The 19,288-nt window shown below is 41.9% G+C and overlaps 1 protein-coding gene across 1 annotated transcript in view; it reads right to left on the bottom strand.

The window, feature by feature from the left end:
* Positions 1–34: 34 nt before the first annotated feature.
* tmprss3a (transmembrane serine protease 3a) overlaps positions 35–19,288 on the bottom strand; it is a 34,646-nt gene continuing 15,392 nt past the window's right edge. Inside the window, exons 10-14 of the mRNA XM_038719821.1 lie at positions 16,592–16,761; positions 6,459–6,554; positions 6,207–6,349; positions 3,837–3,989; positions 35–167 (exon numbers count right to left, since the gene is read on the bottom strand). Coding sequence (XP_038575749.1) covers positions 123–167; positions 3,837–3,989; positions 6,207–6,349; positions 6,459–6,554; positions 16,592–16,761 — 607 coding nt within the window. The 3' untranslated portion in view covers positions 35–122. The remainder of the gene's footprint in view (positions 168–3,836; positions 3,990–6,206; positions 6,350–6,458; positions 6,555–16,591; positions 16,762–19,288) is intronic.

The following is a 19,288-nucleotide window of genomic DNA, read 5'->3' as shown; positions in this document are numbered from 1 at the left end:
AGGCTCTGCCATTCTGGCAAAATACTTCTATCTTTACTGTAGTTTTTTTTTGTTTCTTTTTCTTTTTTTAAGTCAACTGTGGAAACATCCAAACAGAATCATGTAAGAAGTAACCAGGGGATTCAGTTGTCTGTGCTCAGAGGTGGAGAATTGTGAGCCTCTTCTCTCTGAAAGACAGAAATGGACAGTTTTAACACAAATGGAGGAAAACATGGAAACGTAGGCGTAAGAATCTGTTTCTTGTAATATGGTGGTCACAACTGGCCATACCTGAATTATTTTAAATACACCTGTGGGTCCATCTTTTGAAACATATGTTTAAGCTACAGCACTTTATTTTAGAAGTTCTAAAAGCACCAAATATGCAAGGTTTTGTGAAAAACTTTACTATCTTGGAAAATATAAGCTGTTTGTTTACAAACTTCTGTTACTGATTTTCTAATAGTGATTGAAGTTTGTCTTCATGAAGTCTGAGATTTTCTGTGTGGTAATGAGCACAGTACATGGAAACAAGGCCCAGTTTATGTGCTTGTATCGCAGAATCTAAATGGTAAAAGGAATATTGAGTCCAAGTGTAGTATTTCAAAGCTTTTACCAAACAAAGACAGCTGAAATTAGGCCAATAAGACTACCTCACCAGCTGCTGTATTGGATTCCATTAAGGAGGAGAACCAGCTGTTGGTCCAACATCACATAACAAGATCACCAACAGCTGGTATTGTGCAGGGGTCAATTAGTCGAGGTTTAACTGAAGAAACTGGATTCTTCAACAGAAGTTTTTCTTCAAACTCTCCTTTAAAAATCTTTTTTAAGTCCTCACTCAGAACAACCTCTGGCCATGTTTAAGAGTGCCATAATATAATTACCACTACAAATACTACTATTACAACTTCATATTTACTGCAGGGTTGTTGTATTTAGAAAGATGTGATAGTTTGCACAGTATCAGGGGCCGCTTTCACAAAGGTACACTTGGATGGTGTAGATCTGAGAAGTAGTCAAACTTTAAAATTCATTTGTGGCACAAAGCTTGACTATCTTAAGTATGATTCATTGGCCTTGAATTCTTTGTAAATTAAGACTTGTTTTTTAAACTTAAACATGGCTGTCACATTAGTTTAGCTCCCTTCACGCCTATGTGTGAATATGTCCTCTGGAAAAATCCAACACTTACGCCCCTTTTCCACTGCATGGTACCAGCTCGACTCGACTCTACTCGTTTTCCATTGGGGAGAAGTTGTATCTGCTACCTGGTACTTTTTTTCCTATCACCTGGCGGATCAAAAATGTGCTTGAATGTTTTCAGAGTTGAAGAGCTACACAAGTGCCGCTGGGGGAAGCTAACAAGCCACCGTCGGGGGAAGCTCGCACACTGCTCTGGTCTCACAGTCACACAGACTGCTGCAGCCAACGCAGCAGACAACTCCAGCGACAACAGCAGAGGAAACCACTTCTCTGTCTTTACATTCTGAGTAATGTTAAACTGTTTTAACTTAAATCAAGAGACAGGTGTGTGTTGTGTTGAACATGACGTCGTGGCAGTTGTGTGCTACATTGAGGGGTACTATTTGCAATGGAAAATAGAGCCCGAGGCGAATTGAGTGGATACCAGTGGTGGGAAAAAGGCTTTAGTCTGATAATTTACTGACCACTAGCCTTGAAGTGTACCATGAAAACATAGTGTATTAGCCTAGTGGTAGGATAGCTAACTTTTAAGTCTGTATTTTTGTGAAGCAGTCTTATTTGCATTACAACAATCTAAGAGTAAAATTAAGACTGAGCTAACACAACAGACCAGTCTAAAATATCTTTACAAAAAACTGGCCCCAGGACACTGAAAATGAAGCAGCTAAATGGAATTCAAGCTTCATTCATTTTATTATTTACAACTGTAACAAAAGGTCTATTGCTCTGGATAAGGAGCAGACAACACTGTCAAGTTTACATATTCAACCCATCAAAAATGTGTTGACAAGGCTCTTCCAAGTACAGCCTTCCTTTGTCTGTATATGTCTTATATACAGGTGCTGGTCATATAATTAGAATATCATCAAAAAGTTGATTTATTTCAGTAATTCCATTCAAAAAGTGAAACTTGTATAATGTATACATTCATTCCACACAGACTGATATATTTCAAGTGTTCATTCCTTTTAATTTTGATGATTATAACTGACAACTAATGAAAACCCCAAAATCAGTATCTCAGAAAATTAGAATATTGTGAAAAGGTTCAATATTCAAGACACCTGGTGCCACACTCTAATCAGCTAATTAACTAAAAACACCTGCAAAGGCCTTTAAATGGTCTCTCAGTCTAGTTCTGTAGGCTACACAATCATGGGGAAGACTGCTGACTTGACAGCTGTCCAAAAGACAACCATTGACACCTTGCACAAGGAGGGCAAGACACAAAAGGTCATTGCTAAAGAGGCTGGCTGTTCACAGAGCTCTGTGTCCAAGCACAATAATAGAGGCCAAGGGAAGGAAAAGATGTGGTAGAAAAAAGTGTATAAGCAATAGGGATAACCGCACCCTGGAGAGGATTGTGAAACAAAACCCATTCAAAAATGTGGGGGAGATTCACAAAGAGTGGACTGCAGCTGGAGTCAGTGCTTCAAGAACCACCACAGACAGATGTATGCAAGACATGGGTTTCAGCTGTCGCATTCCTTGAGTCAAGCCACTCTTGAACAAGACACAGCGTCAGAAGCGTCTCGCCTGGGCTAAAGACAAAAAGGACTGGACTGCTGCTGAGTGGTCCAAAGTTATGTTCTCTGATGAAAGTAAATTTTGCATTTCCTTTGGAAATCAAGGTCCCAGAGTCTGGAGGAAGAGAGGAGAGGCACAGAATCCACGTTGCTTGAAGTCCAGTGTAAAGTTTCCACAGTCAGTGATGGTTTGGGGTGCCATGTCATCTGCTGGTGTTGGTCCACTGTGTTTTCTGAGGTCCAAGGTCAACGCAGCCGTCTACCAGGAAGTTTCAGCACTTCATGCTTCCTGCTGCTGACCAACTTTATGGAGATGCAGATTTCATTTTCCAACAGGACTTGACACCTGCACACAGTGCCAAAGCTACCAGTACCTGGTTTAAGGACCATGGTATCCCTGTTCTTAATTGGCCAGCAAACTCGCCTGACCTTTACCCTATAGAAAATCTATGGGGTATTGTGAAGAGGAAGATGCGATACGCCAGACCCAACAATGCAGAAGAGCTGAAGGCCACTATCAGAGCAACCTGGGCTCTCATAACGCCTGAGCAGTTCCACAGACTGATGGACTCCATGCCACGCCGCATTGCTGCAGTAATTCCGGCAAAAGGAGCCCCAACTAAGTATTGAGTGCTGTACATGCTCAAACTTTTCATGTTCATACTTTTCAGTTGGCCATTTCTAAAAGCCCTTTTTTTGTATTGGTCTTAAGTAATATTCAAATTTTCGGAGATACTGAATTTGGGATTTTCATTAGTTGTCAGTAATAATCATCACAATTAAATGAAATAAACATTTGAAATATATCAGTCTGTGTGTAATGAATGAATATAATATCCGAGTTTCACTTTTTGAATGGAATTTCTGAAATAAATCAACTTGTTGATGATATTCTAATTATATGACTAGCACGTGTGTGTGTGTGTGTGTGTGTGTGTGTGTGTGTGTGTATATATATATATGTAAACTAAACGTGTATGCCCTGCAGGAACATTCTGATCATATGGGGAATGCTCCGTTGACATATTTTTTGGGCTTGAGGCAGTGGTTTAGTACTAGTCCTATCTTCTCCAAAACCTTAAAGAGGCAGGTCCCAAAACAGGACAAGGCTTGGGATGTACTGACCTCCATCTGTTTGCGGATCCAGCTGAGTGACTGCGTAATGCGAGTGTAAACGCCCGGCTTGTTCCTCATTGCACAGCCAACTCCCCAGCTGGTTGCTCCAACCAACTTCCATACAGATGAGTCCTCACAGGCCAGAGGACCTCCACTGTCCCCCTGAGGAGACACAAGGTTCCCGTCTAACTTATAAAATCACCAGTCCTTCACAGCCTCTTAAACCAATGACACACAGGCAAAGAGAGTAAATCATTACATTTCCTGTTATTATAATAGAAAAGATTTTGTGAACTGTACAGTAATTTTATTTTTATTTGTTTGGAAAGGAGTATTTTAGTACAGTTAATTATGGTGACAATTTATTTGACAGATTCCATAGTTAGCTGTTAATTTCACGGAAAGAAACGGATAGTGTAGTGAACCAGCCAGTGTTGTTTTGGTTAATTTATAACAAAAAGGATTAATCCAGAATCTCTCAACCCTTAACAGACAACTAAAGTACCCCAGACGAAGGTTCGTGTGAATATATGGCTACTTAGCCATATTCACACGAACATTCGTTGAATTTACTTCGTTTTGTTAAGAGTTATTAGACCGTAAGCCAGGCAACTTTGAATTCAGGAACAACCAAGTTCCCTTTTTAAGCTTTATTTTAGTCAAATTAACTTCTACTGCTCCCACCGAAGTTCGGACCCAGCCACGTGGGTCTGTTACACCAGCAGTAATCCTGAGGACATCAAACCAACAAACTAAGCCTGGGCTGACCGCCCGTTACTACGAGCGTTTTTCCTGCAACTACCAGCCAGCCAAAGGACTCCGGATAATCCATCGGCCCAAAACCCGCTCGAGAAGCTGTGTAGCGTGCCAAGCCACGGAGGCCCTGACCACACGAACGAGCAAAGCCGACAGTGAGCCTTTGCTAGACGGCTGAGAAACCAGCATTCTGTGGTCGAGGTGATGTCCTTTATTTTAACCCTTTAGCCTAAACTCCTAGCCAAATTGAAGTTGTCAAAACCTGCGTTCATTCGTTCCCTTGTTCTCTTACTAAAATTCTTTCCACAATAGACCACTAAATTCACATTGAACTCCATCATCCTCATTGATTGCATTCTGTTTGTTTAATCATTATCGTTTTATTTCTTTGATATATTTAACCTCACTTTGTATTCACTTTAGTTAGTTAATACATTTCACCTAAATCACAGGAACTGTGTGTGTGTACTGTTTAAAGCCAAGTCACTGGACAGAGGATTCACGACTTTAATATGAGACTGACTGATTGATTAAACTGACTCAAAAGGATTAGCAATTATTAACTAATTGATCACTAGCAAATAATTGTGTAATTAATAAAGCTATACCCAAGGAGTCCTAAAGCCTTGGGCGGGCAGCAGATTTCATAAAACGAGAATTTTATGAATTAATATTTCCACATATTCATAATTGAGTAGTGTAATTGCGCACTTTAAATGTAGTGCTATATACACAATAGTGCAATAACATGTGGTTTGCAAACACTTTAAACAAATAATGTGCTTTTTACCAGCAGTATTCACTTAGCGGTGATCTTATGTGCACGTGTTCACTCGCACAGACTTTACTTGGTTAAAAACTTGAAATGACATTACAAGTCGCGGTGGATATTTTACAAGCACGGAGCAGGTAACGTTAAAGCAGCATTGAACACAGGGTGCAGATGTTGGTTTGGGTTGTTTGAGTTGTTTGACAGGCTGCGTCATTAACAAGCAAGCGGCTCACCTGCTGCCGTGATAACAGATTGCGGGTGGAAAAATACGGAAAAGAGATGACAGTGTAGTCTGCTGAAGCCTCCCTCCGCTGCTTATTTGGGTGGGTGATTTGCAGGCTGATCAACACCCCCCCTCCTGTGACCCATGGTTTGACTGTATGTGTATTCAGACCCAGTGAGCAACAGACATTCAAAATAATAATAATTAAAAAAAAAACTGCATTAACGTGCGATAAAATAATATTTGGCATTAATTAATTATAATACTGCGTTAACGTGCCCAACCCTACTAGAAATACAGAAAAACCATTGAATGGGAACTTAAGGTTTGTCCAGACTTTTGACATGTACTGTATATCTAATGAATCATTGTTTGTCTTGACATTCTGTGCTAGGAAAACTAGTACTTTAACAGATCTCCTGTCATATCATCATTTAGTTTCAGTCTCTTACGTGACCCTGTTTAGTTGAGAACTGTCAATTGTTTTTTTTTCCCAACACTGTAATTGTGTTATCATTTATTTCAAAAGGAATAAAACTGTAGTGATTCCTCCCGTAGAGGAATCTCAGCTGCTCTGTGATTCTGCAAAGTGAATCTTGGTGAATCACTGTTTAAAGACCATCTGTACCTGACAGGAGTCCGTTCCTCCCTCCAGGTATCCTGCACAGATCATCCAGGAGGAGATGAAGCCCTGGTAAACCTCTGGCTGGTTGCAGGTCTTAGTGGAGAGCAGTGGCACCATGGCTGAGCGCAGAACCACACTGGTCTCTCCTGAAAAATGCATGCCATTTCAAGCATGTAGGTGTCAGACAGGTCAGGACCACAATATCAAGTAATGAAGTTGTTATGTTATTATGTTGTTTTCCATGTTCAGACTCACCTTCATCCTCAGTTGCTCCCCAGCCAGAGATCCAGCACATGGTGCCCTGCTCAAACTTCTCCCCATAGTTTGGCAGGCAGATGGGCTCCACAAAGCCTACAGAAGAGAATTTTAATGTATTGGATAAACTCTACACAATTGTGTGTATGCAGTTTCCACCATAATCAGCATCAATTAATAATGCAGCTAGTGTGTAATTACACATAAATCCTGTTTTCAGGTTAGTATAAATAATGACGTCATACTACATGGTGCGCAATATATTATTTAAAATAAATAACCAGGATAACTTCTTATATTTTTTTACTAACAAATTAGGGCTGGCTGTGGCTCAGGAGGTAGAGCGGGTTGGCCGGTAATCAGAAGGTCAGCAGTTCAATCTCTGGTTCCCCCTGGTTGCATGTTGAAGTGTCCTTGGGCAGGATACTGAACCCCGAATTGCCCCTGGCGGCTGTTCTGCCAGTGTATGAATGTGTGTGAATGGTGAATACAGATGTAGTGTAAAACAAAGTGTAAAAGCACTTTGAGTGGTCGAAAAGACTAGAAAGGTGCTATACAGAGCATTTACAATTAGTCATTTAGCTTTTATCTAAAGCCACTTATAATTGCTATGTAATCTCAGCGGCCACTTTATTAGGTACACCTGTTCAGCTGCTTGCTAACACAAATAGCTAATCAGCAAATCATATGGCAGCAACTCAATGCATTTAGGCATGTAGACGTGTTTGACAACTTGAAGTTCAAACCAAGCATCCCCCAAGCAGAATGGGTAAGAAAGGAAGTGACTTTGAACGTGGCATGGTTGTTGTTGCCATACAGGCTGGTCTGACTATTTCAGAAACTGCTGATCTACTGGGATTTACACACACAACCATCTCTAAGGTTTACAGAGAATGGTCTGAAAAAAAGAAAATATCCAGTGAGAGGTAGTTGTGTGGACGAAACTGCTTTGTTGATGTCAGAGGTCAGAGGAGAATGGGCTGTCTGGTTCCAGATGACAGAAAGGCAACAGTAACTCAAATAACTACTTGTTACAACCAAGGTATGCAGAATACCATCTCTGAACACACAACACATCGAACCTTGAAGCAGATGGGCTACAGCAGCAGGAGACCACACCGGGGGCCACTCCTGTCAGCTAAGAACAGGAAACTGAGGCTACAATTCATACAGGCTCACCAAAACTGGACAACAGAAGATTGGAAAAACGTTGCCTGGTCTGATGAGTCTTGATTTCAGCTGCAGCATTCAGATGGATGACAATTTGGGGTTTTGTTTGACTTATTTGATTTTTTCCCCCTGTGTTTCTAGTTTTGCCATTGTTTCATATGTCTTTCTATTTGCTTCGGTTTCTCTCATTCCTTGTCCTTAGTTATTGAGTATTGTCACATGCTTTACTTCCTCTTTTATTTTATTATTGTCAGTGTCTGGTGTTCTCATCTAGCTTTGTACTGTTAGTCTTGTTCATTCGATATTTAGTTTATAACCTCTACCTGGTTTTTGTGCTTTTGTTTATGGATCTGTCTGCTTGTGTTTTTGGTTTATTCTTTATTCTGTGCTGTTCCATTTTGGTTTCATGGTCTCACCTTCTTGTTTCCAAGGGGGTAAGCCAGGGACCGGACAGTGAAGCCGACCAAAGCCTGCATGGAGGGATCCATGTAGGCCCAAAAATGACGTCAAAACCCTGTGACACCCCGTCGCACATGAGAGATGTAACCGTGTTGCTTACATTATAAACTCTCTGCAATAAAAACAAACTATCAGTGACGCTGCGTTGTTGTTTGACAGGTGAGCCTCGTAGGTGGGCTGATTAAACTGTGACGATCTGAGTCAGACAAACACAATGAGCCATGACACTTTTTGTTGGCGCAGCTATGCAGCTACCAGAATTACGGTGTTTCTGCAGTTGTTCTACGTCAAACCACGGTTATGCTGCGCAATCATGCGCAGTAGATGCTGGTGCCAACAGGAAGTTGGATAAGATAACTTCTATGTAAATGCTCTGTATAGCGCCTTTCTAGTCTTTTTGACCACTTTTACACTACATCCACTCACATTTATATAGTGACCTGGCAGAGTCGCAGTCTAACACACTTCTCTGCTCGTCCATTTGAGGAGTTACTTAGTAAATGCTCTGTACTTGTATAGCGCCTTTCTAGTCTTTTCGACCACTCAAAGCGCTTTTACACTACATCTGCATTCACCAGTCATACACATTCATACACTGAGCCTAAGTGCTCAAATGGAAACTAACATTCACACACATTCATACACTGGCGGAACAGCCGCCAAATCGGGCCCAAGGACACTTCGACACGCAACCAGGGGGAGCCAGGGATCGAACCGCCGACCTTCCGATTAACGGCCAACCCGCTCTACCTCCTGAGCCACAGCCCTATAGTGACGGTGTCTGCCCCCCGACCATCAAAATTATTTAAATCAAAGGTAAACAGAAGAGGAGCTGTACATAAAAACCTCATAAAAATTAAAACCACAAGAGCAATAGTGCAAACATATAGGAAAATTAAACTCATTAGACTCATAAACATCAGCATTAAACATCAACATTAAACATCAGATCTCTCTCTTCTAAAGGTGTACTAGTAAATGAACTAATATCAGATTATGATCTTGATTTATTTTGTCTTACTGAAACCTGGCTGGGTGATGGAGAATATGTTAGCCTAAATGAATCCACCCCTCCCAGTCATATTAATACTCACATTCCTCGAGGCACAGGCCGAGGAGGTGGAGTTGCAGCTATCTTCAACTCTAGCCTACTAATCAGCTCTAAACCTAAACTAAACTATAACTCATTTGAAAGCCTTGTTCTTGGTCTTTTGCACCCAAGTTGGAAATCACTGCAACCAATTCTCTTCATTATAGTGTACCGAGCACCTGGCCCGTATTCTGAATTCTTATCTGAATTTGCAGAGTTTTTGTCAACTTTAGTCCTTAAAACGGACAAAGTTATTATTGTAGGAGATTTTAATATTCATGTGGACGTTGAGAATGACAGCTTTAGTACTGCGTTTATCTCTCTGTTAGATTCCATCGGCTTCTCTCAGAGTGTTCATGAACCGACTCACTGTTTTAACCACACCCTCGACCTTGTTTTGGTGTATGGTATTGAAATTGAACATTTAGTGGTGTTCCCACAGAATCCCTCTTTGTCCGACCACTGTTTGATAACTTTTGAGTTTGTATTGCTGAACTACTCGCCACTGGGCAAAAATTTCTATACAAGATGTCTGTCTGATAGTGCCATAGCTAAATTTAAGGATGCGATTCCATCAGCTCTAAATACATTATCTAGTCACAAAGTAACGGAGGACTCCTATGCTAGTTTCAGTCCCTCCCAAATCGATCATCTTGTTGATAGTGCTGCAGGCTCGCTTCGAATGACACTCGACTCTGTAGCCCCTCTAAAAAAGAAAATACTAAAACAAAGACGGTTAGCTCCATGGTATAATACTGAAACTCGCAAATTAAAGCAAATATCACGGAAACTTGAGAGGAATTGGCGTTCTACCAAAGTGGAAAATTCTCGTTTAATTTGGCAAGATAGTCTTAAAACTTATAGGAAGGCCCTCCGTAATGCCAGAGCAGCGTACTACTCGTCATTAATAGAGGAAAATAGGAACAACCCCAGGTTTCTTTTCAGCACTGTAGCCAGGCTGACAGAGAGTCACAGCTCTATTGAGCCAAGTATTCCCATAACTCTCAGTAGTTACGACTTCATGAGCTTCTTTAATGATAAAATTCTAACTATTAGAAACAAAATTCACCAAGACCTGCCCTCAACTGGCACCGACTTATCTCTTAACTCAGGAACCTTAGAAACAGCTGTAGAACCAGATACATGTTTAGACTGTTTTGCTTCCCTCGATCTTTACCAACTAACTTCAATAATTTCTTCATCTAAACCATCAACCTGCCTTTAAGACCCCATCCCGACTAGGCTGCTTAAAGATGTTTTACCCTTAGTCAGCACTTCTATACTAGATATGATCAATCGACAGTGGGTACGGAAAGTATTCAGACCCCTTTAAATTTTTCACTCTTTGTTTCATTGCAGCCATTTTCCAAAAATCAAAAAAGTTCATTTTATTTCTCAGTAATGTACACTCAGCACCCCATCTTGACAGAAAAAAACAGAAATGTAGAAATTTTTGCAAATTTATTAAAAAAGAAAAACTGAAATATCACATGGTCATAAGTATTCAGACCCTTTGCCGTGACACTCATATTTAACTCAGGTGCTGTCTATTTCTTCTGATCATCCTTGAGATGGTTCTACTCCTTCATTTGAGTCCAGCTGTGTTTGATTATACTGATTGGACTTGATTAGGAAAGCCACACACCTGTCTATATAAGACCTTACAGCTCACAGTGCATGTCAGAGCAAATGAGAATCATGAGGTCAAAGGAACTGCCTGAAGAGCTCAGAGACAGAATTGTGGCAAGGCACAGATCTGGCCAAGGTTACAAAAAAATTTCTGCTGCACTTAAGGTTCCTAAGAGCACAGTGGCCTCCATAATCCTCAAATGGAAGACGTTTGGGACGACCAGAACCCTTCCTAGAGCTGGCCGTCCGGCCAAACTGAGCTATCGGGGGAGAAGAGCCTTGGTGAGAGAGGTAAAGAAGAACCCAAAGGTCACTGTGGCTGAGCTCCAGAGATGCAGTCGGGAGATGGGAGAAAGTTGTAGTAAGTCAACCATCACTGCAGCAATCCACCAGTCGGGGCTTTATGGCAGAGTGGCCCGACGGAAGCCTCTCCTCAGTGCAAGACACATGAAAGCCCGCATGGAGTTTGCTAAAAAACACCTGAAGGACTCCAAGATGGTGATAAATAAGATCCTCTGGTCTGATGAGACCAAGATAGAACTTTATGGCCTTAATTCTAAGCGGTATGTGTGGAGAAAACCAGGCACTGCTCATCACCTGTCCAATACAGTCTCAACAGTGAAGCATGGTGGTGGCAGCATCATGCTGTGGGGGTGTTTTTCAGCTGCAGGGACAGGACGACTGGTTGCAATCGAGGGAAAGATGAATGCGGCCAAGTACAGGGATATCCTGGACGAAAACCTTTTCCAGAGTGCTCTGGACCTCAGACTGGGCCGAAGGTTTACCTTCCAACAAGACAATGACCCTAAGCACACCGCTAAAATAACGAAGGAGTGGCTTCACAACAACTCCGTGGCTGTTCTTGAATGGCCCAGCCAGAGCCCTGACTTAAACCCAATTGAGCATCTCTGGAGAGACCTGAAAATGGCTGTCCACCAACGTTTACCATCCAACCTGACAGAACTGGAGAGGATCTGCAAGGAGGAATGGCAGAGGATACCCAAATCCAGATGTGAAAAACTTGTTGCATCTTTCCCAAAACGACTCATGGCTGTATTAGATCAAAAGGGTGCTTCTACTAAATACTGAGCAAAGGGTCTGAATACTTATGACCATGTGATATTTCAGTTTTTCTTTTTTAATAAATTTGCAAAAATTTCTACATTTCTGTTTTTTTCTGTCAAGATGGGGTGCTGAGTGTACATTACTGAGAAATAAAATGAACTTTTTTGATTTTTGGAAAATGGCTGCAGTGAAACAAAGAGTGAAAAATTTAAAGGGGTCTGAATACTTTCCGTACCCACTGTATCTCTATCAACAGGCTATGTACCACAGTACTTTAAAGTAGCTGTAATTAAACCTCTTCTGCCCAAACTTGATCCGGATGTTTTAGCCAACTATAGACCTATATCTAACCTATACCTAAACTTCAAATGTGCCTTCAGGATGTTAAAACCTGGATGACCTGTAATTTTCTCATGTTAAACTCAGATAAGACAGAAGTTATTGTTCTGGGGCCTAAGCACCTCCGTGACGCATTATCTAAAGATATAGTTTCCCTTGATGGCATCACCCTGGCCTCCAGCACCACTGTGAGGAATCTTGGAGTTATCTTTGATCAGGACATGTCGTTTAAGTCTCACATTAAGCAAATTTCAAGGACCGCCTTTTTTCACCTACGTAATATTGCGAAAATCAGGAACATCCTGTCTAAAAATGATGCAGAAAAACTAGTCCATGCATTTGTTACTTCTAGGCTGGATTACTGCAATTCCTTATTATCAGGCTGCTCGAAAAAGTCCATTAAGACTCTTCAGCTGATCCAGAATGCTGCAGCACGTGTTCTGACAGGAACCAGGAAAAGAGATCACATTTCTCCTGTTTTAGCTTCTTTGCATTGGCTTCCAGTAAAATCCAGAATAGAATTTAAAATCATTCTTCTTACCTACAAAGCTCTTAATGGTCAGGCACCATCTTATCTTAAAGAGCTCATAGTACCTTACTACCCCACCAGAGCACTGCGCTCCCAGAATGCAGGGTTACTTGTGGTTCCTAGAGTCTCCAAAAGTAGACTAGGAGGCAGAGCGTTCAGCTATCAAGCTCCTCTCCTGTGGAACCAGGTTCCAGTTTGGGTTCAGGAGGCAGACACCATCTCCACATTTAAGAGTAGGCTTAAGACTTTCCTCTTTGATAAAGCTTATAGTTAGGGCTGGCTCAGGTGAGTCCTGAACCATCCCTTAGTTATGCTGCTATAGGCCTAGACTGCCGGGGGATTTCCCATGATGCACTGAGCTCCTCTCTCCTCTACTTTCTCTCCCTCTGTATGCAACCTTATCCCATTATTGCATGTTACTAACACAACTTCTCCCCTTTCTGGTAGTCTTGTGCTTTCTCGTCCCTCTCCTCTCTCCTCCTATCACTTCCTGCAGGTTTTCTGGCTCTGGAGCTGTGGAGTCTGGCTCTGTGGTTGCGGGTCACCTGCTGCCCCCGTGTTCCTGCTCGGCGCCCTCTGCTGCAACGACTATTGTTACTAGTCCTATTGTTATTATTGTTATTATAATCATTAACACTACTATAAATATCTGTGCCATTTTTCATTTAGTCTATAGCAACATCACCTTTACTGTCTGTACCTCTGTGTGTATATTGTGTAGGCTGCCTCTCTCCCCTCTCTCTCCTTCCATCCCTCTCTCTCTTTCTCTCTGTTCCTCTCTTGCCCTCTCTCTCTCTCTCTCTCACCCCAACCGGTCGAGGCAGATGGCCGCCCACCCTGAGCCATGGTTCTGCTCGAGGTTTCTGCCTCTTAAAAGGAAGTTTTTCCTTGCCTCTGTCTCCTAGTGCTTGCTCTTGGTGGGAACTGTTGGGCTTCTGTAAATAGCATCACAGAGTACGGTCTAGACCTGCTCTTTTATGAAAAGCGCTGTGAGATAACTGTTGTTGTGATTTGGCGCTATATAAATAAAAGTGAATTGAATTGAATTGAACTATATGGTATATAATGATATTAAATGACTTCTCTTGCTGGGTTTAAATACGTAATGATTAGACAGGAAATAAGCGCCCTTCTTCCATAGATTCTTGCTGGAGGACTTGATAAAAAATATAAAAAATACTCCCAATAAGGGGCAGTGGCGTTTCTTTTGTTCTCTAGTCCTGCAGAGTTATCACCACCACTCACAGTCACTGATGAATCGCTGCTTTTGGTGAGTGTAGTGAGTGTGTAGCTGAGTGAGAGAGAGCGAGCGGCAGGTGAATACAGCAGATCAGAGGAAAGGGTGAGCAGTAAATGTTAAAGTCTGTCAGTGAATAAAGACTGCAGCTAAGTTCGTGTGTATGTCTGCTGGAAAAGTGCATGGGGAATATAGCATTGTTGCCTTGAAGGTGATGATGTCAGGCAGGTCCACGTGGCGTGTATATTTTTTCTACCTTTTGTATTTAATTAGGGCTCGAGCATGAACATGCGAGAAACCTATTAAAACTGTAAGGATTACGCCAGGAATCCACACGTTACGGCTGTGCCACAGTTTTGATGCGTCCATAACCCGGTGTCAAAGTCCACTGGAAGCATATCAGAAGTGTTTCAGCAGTGGAGTGTGCAGCCTGCCCCACGATATTTACTTGTTATTAATTTCTCCTTTTTGTGCTAACTAATAAAAAATGGTTCCATAGCCCCTGCGCCAAGTTCACCTACATGCACAAAATTTTGTGGGGACATGTATCATATCAAGACACAAAAAAGCCTCAACAACCCATATCCTAAACTTGGCCATTTTGAATTGAAAGTGTGATTTTAACCCTTTTTTTTAAACCATTTTTCAGGGTGCATACTTTAACAAACTCCTCCTACAGAATTCATCTGATCGACTTCAGATTCTAAAGACATTGACGATGAAAAGTTGTGCTATTGTGAGTTTTCGTCAGTGACATGGTGTCCAAAATCAATGATTGACCATAAAACAGGAAGTTTAAATTTTAGTGTACATCATCACATCTGCACCAAACTGTACATGTAGGATGAGAGTCCTGCCCTGAACACATCCATATGCCAACAAACACTCATAGATCCACCTGCTGGCAACATGCAGTGTCAAGTTTCATGCTGTTATGTACCACTCCCAACATATTTGCCTCACCTGCTTCAAAACAGTCTCAGAAGAGCCTTAAGACATTGGATAACGGCGTGTCCTTGGTGTGGCGTCAAAGTTCGATGCTTTGCCATGTTCTTGTAACTTCATTGTACATGCTCATATCTCTACCAGATTTAACACATTTGATAAGGGTCATGCACTGAACACATCTACAGGTCAAAAGTCACTCATCCTCATAGCGCCACCTGCTGGAATCAGGAAGTGTCCCTTCAAAGATGCAGCCCCTGCGCACTGAATCACCAACATGCACGAAACGTGGTACATGTATCATCCCAAGACGCACAAAAAAGCCTCTTGGAGTCATACCTGAAATCAGACAGGATGTCAGCCATTTTAATTTTAATGTGTAATTTCAGCCCATTTATGGCCTTTTACAAGGTCCGTACTTTAACGAATTCTTCCTAGGGAATTAATTGGATCGACTTAAAGTTTCGTTGATGGGCATGTCCGTGGCGTGGCATAATAGATCAATGGTTTGCCATAAAACAGGAAGTTATTATAACTTCAGTGTACATGCTCAGATCTGTACCAAACTTTACATTGTTGATAACAGTACCGTCTTGAACATGAAAATATTCACTCATCGTCATAGCGCCACCCACTGTTAACAGGAAGTAAGCCGTTTCTGACAAAAATCCTTTGATTTATATTTCATTTTCACAGCGCAGTCCACACTTCACCTACTGCTGCACAACATATAATTAGAGGGTCTTGTCTAGCACCACCCAGGGGACACAGGAAGTGACATTTAAAACCTTTATCCGGTCCAAAACGTGCAACAATTCAGGGCACTTCTCCCGACCTCCGGCCGCGCCACACCCCAACCAACACTGCTTGCAGCTTTAATTGTACTTATTTCTGTCCTTGTGCAGCTGCAACACCTGAATCTTCCCTTTTGGATCAATAAAGGCTTATATTATGAGATGATGATAAAGATAATGGTAAAATCATGGATCGCTTTTAATTTTTACACACATACACTGATGGCAGCAAGCTACCCTGCAAGGTACTGGCCTGACCATCACCATATCAGGAGGAAGTGCCCAAGGACACTTCAACATGTGGACAAGAGGAGTGATTAGTGGACAACCTAATCTACCTCCTGAGCCACAACCGGTCCTAATCATTTCATCACAGTGACCTTTGAAGCAACAGCAAGAAATGCATCTCTCCCTGCGTGTTTTACAATAATCTGATGGCATTCACTTCAGACTTGTGTCATGTTGAGTGTAATACAGAAAATGTTATGTGTCTTATAATGTCTTAGAATTCTTCAAATTGATGGATCTATTACTCCAACTGAACTTCCTGGGTTGTTTTTGATCTTCTCACTGGTACATGAAGCAACACATCCCACCAACACGGCCCCTTGAGTTTTATTTAACGCAACATTAACATCTGTTAGCTTGAGCAGCTTCAGGGGAACAGTGTGAGGTTATGTGTCTTGCTAAAGGGCACCTTAGTTTCTGCCAGTCTGGGCACTAATGTTGACCTTTTGGTCAGTTTAATGCAATAGAAACTGAAACTGCTGAGATGCAATAGAAGAGGTCTGGACAGCTGAACAGAATGTATGAACACAGAACAGGTTGAAAAAGAAAGGTAGTACTCAGCAAGGTCTTGAAAAAGGACACCACTACCATTGAAAACAAGTGACTTGGCCAGTTTCATCAGTGCAATGTCGTAGTCCAGTCCTTTGGGCCTGTAGCGAGCATGGTATATGATCTGCTCCACAGCCAAAGAGTGAGCCCTCTGGACTGGCTGCTCTATCAGCCCCACATGGACCGCCCACATGGAGTGGTCTGCAAACCTGATGACAGACAGCGGAGAAGAAAATACAGCAAAACAGGATATTTATGTCATGTGGACACTGAAATAATTTCCTACAACCTACAGTACAGTTTCGTCCTTGGCACTTTACTCCTAAACAGAAGCAACTCACAACATTTAAAGAGGTGGTATTATGCTCCTTTTCAGATTCAAAATCTTATTTAGAGGTTGTACCAGAACAGGTTTACATGGTTTAATTTAAAAAACACCATATTTTTGTCATTCTTCACACTGCTGCAGCTCCTCTTTTCACCCTATGTTGAAGGCTTTTAGCTATGGAGTGATACATCTTGTCTCTAAGTGATCTTTGTTGGGAGTTGCACATGCACAGTTTCTAGTTAAGGACTACTAGCCAATCAGAAGCAGAGTAGGGCAGGTCAGTGAGAAGCAAACACGGCTTTGTTTCAGCTGTACACGTGTGGCAGGATGAGGTTTTCTTTCCCTCCCTCTTACCTGTGCACGCACCAGCACACCTGGGGCTCATCCCCTTTGATTGGGAGAGTTGGGGAGCTACCTTTTTAAGCCTGTGTGGTAGACTTGTTTGGGTTTCGGTCTTCTCCTGTTGGGTGTGGAGACGTGTCTGGGCTGGCGTGCTGCACGTTTGTTGCCGTTGCCAGAGGTTGTTAGTTTACTGCGGAGTGAGCTGCCTTTGTTTCGGCCGTGGATATTCCCCGTGTGGATAGATGAATACCTGGGCTGCTGGCGTTGGGTGCCTCGTTGGGTGCTGTGTGGTTGCGCGGATTGCTTGCCCCCCTGCTGGGGTCTGAGGGTGGCGTGTCCCGTAAAGTGCGGGACCAAGCTACAGCCGTGTGCATGCTGCTGTCGAGGCTGCTGGGTGCCACAGTTATCTAAGAGGTTAACACTCCCCGGCGCGTTTCTCCTCCCACTCTTGCTGTTCTGGATATCGGTATAAAACTTTGCTGTATATTGATACAGTGTCTGGATATATGACTGTCCTGGATGCACACTACTGGTTTGGAGCGATACGTTTTAAGTGTTTGAATATCCAGACATTGGCTCTGTAAATATTGGTATTAACTGGATGTATATTGCATGTGGGGTTTTTTTTTTTTTCTTTGTTTGATTTTTATCCTTTAATTATGCATGCAGGTTTGTTGATTTGAATGGTGTTTGTGTTTTTTTTGTTTTTTTCTCTAATACGCATTACATATCTTTTTTTAATAGAGCAGGTGTTGCTATTTTAAGAGATGATAAAAGAAAATAAAATTGTATATATTTTTTTTTATAATTACTTGATTGTATCTGCCCCCTAATTTTGATAAGACGATCTGTGTGCTTTAAAGGTCTTGGGCCTATCCCAAGTGGCGTTGTCGGACATTTTCAGCTTCTCGAGTGTCATAGGCCGCTCGTTTCTGCCACACATGCATAGACAGTATATTACGGGATGAAGCTACCCCACTTATTTGAATGGAGAGCAGTGAAGCCAGTTTTGGACCAATAAAATACTACTACAGGGCCACTGTTGGCACCAGCGTCTACTGTGCATGATCGCGCGGCATAACCATGGTTTAAAGACTTAGAACAACTGCAGAAACACCGTAATTGTGGTAGCTGTATAAATGCGCCAACAAAAAGTTTCATGGCTCAGTGTGTTTGTCTGACTTATATATGCTTCCTTTAGGCAATATTATCAGGAAACATTCCATAAGCTTTCATTGTTATGCAGATGATACTCAGTTATATCTATCGATCAAGCCAGATGAAACTCATCAGTTAGCTAAACTTCAAATGTGCCTTCAGGATGTTAAAACCTGGATGACCTATAATTTTCTCATGTTAAACTCAGATAAAACTGAAGTTATTGTTCTGGGGCCTAAGCACCTCCGTGACGCATTATCTAAAGATATAGTTTCCCTGGATGGCATCGCCCTGGCCTCCAGCACCACTGTGAGGAATCTTGGAGTTATCTTTGATCAGGACATGTCGTTTAAGTCTCACATTAAGCAAATTTCAAGGACCGCCTTTTTTCACCTACGTAATATTGCGAAAATCAGGAACATCCTGTCTAAAAATGATGCAGAAAAACTAGTCCATGCATTTGTTACTTCTAGGCTGGATTACTGCAATTCCTTATCAGGCTGCTCGAAAAAGTCCATTAAGACTCTTCAGCTGATCCAGAATGCTGCAGCACGTGTTCTGACAGGAACCAGGAAAAGAGATCACATTTCTCCTGTTTTAGCTTCTTTGCATTGGCTTCCAGTAAAATCCAGAATAGAACTTAAAATAATTCTTCTTACCTACAAAGCTCTTAATGGTCAGGCACCATCTTATCTTAAAGAGCTCATAGTACCTTACTACCCCACCAGAGCACTGCGCTCCCAGTTACTTGTGGTTCCTAGAGTCTCCAAAAGTAGACTAGGAGGCAGAGCATTCAGCTATCAAGCTCCTCTCCTGTGGAACCAGGTTCCAGTTTGGGTTCAGGAGGCAGACACCATCTCCACATTTAAGAGTAGGCTTAAGACTTTCCTCTTTGATAAAGCTTATAG

This window comes from Micropterus salmoides, unplaced genomic scaffold, assembly GCF_014851395.1.
Source record: "Micropterus salmoides isolate LMB-PRFRI ecotype aquatic unplaced genomic scaffold, ASM1485139v1 Ms_hic_scaffold_15, whole genome shotgun sequence".
Lineage (NCBI taxonomy): Eukaryota > Metazoa > Chordata > Actinopteri > Centrarchiformes > Centrarchidae > Micropterus > Micropterus salmoides.
The sequence above is the reverse complement of the archived record's forward strand: the minus strand, read 5'-3'. Positions and strand labels throughout refer to the sequence as shown.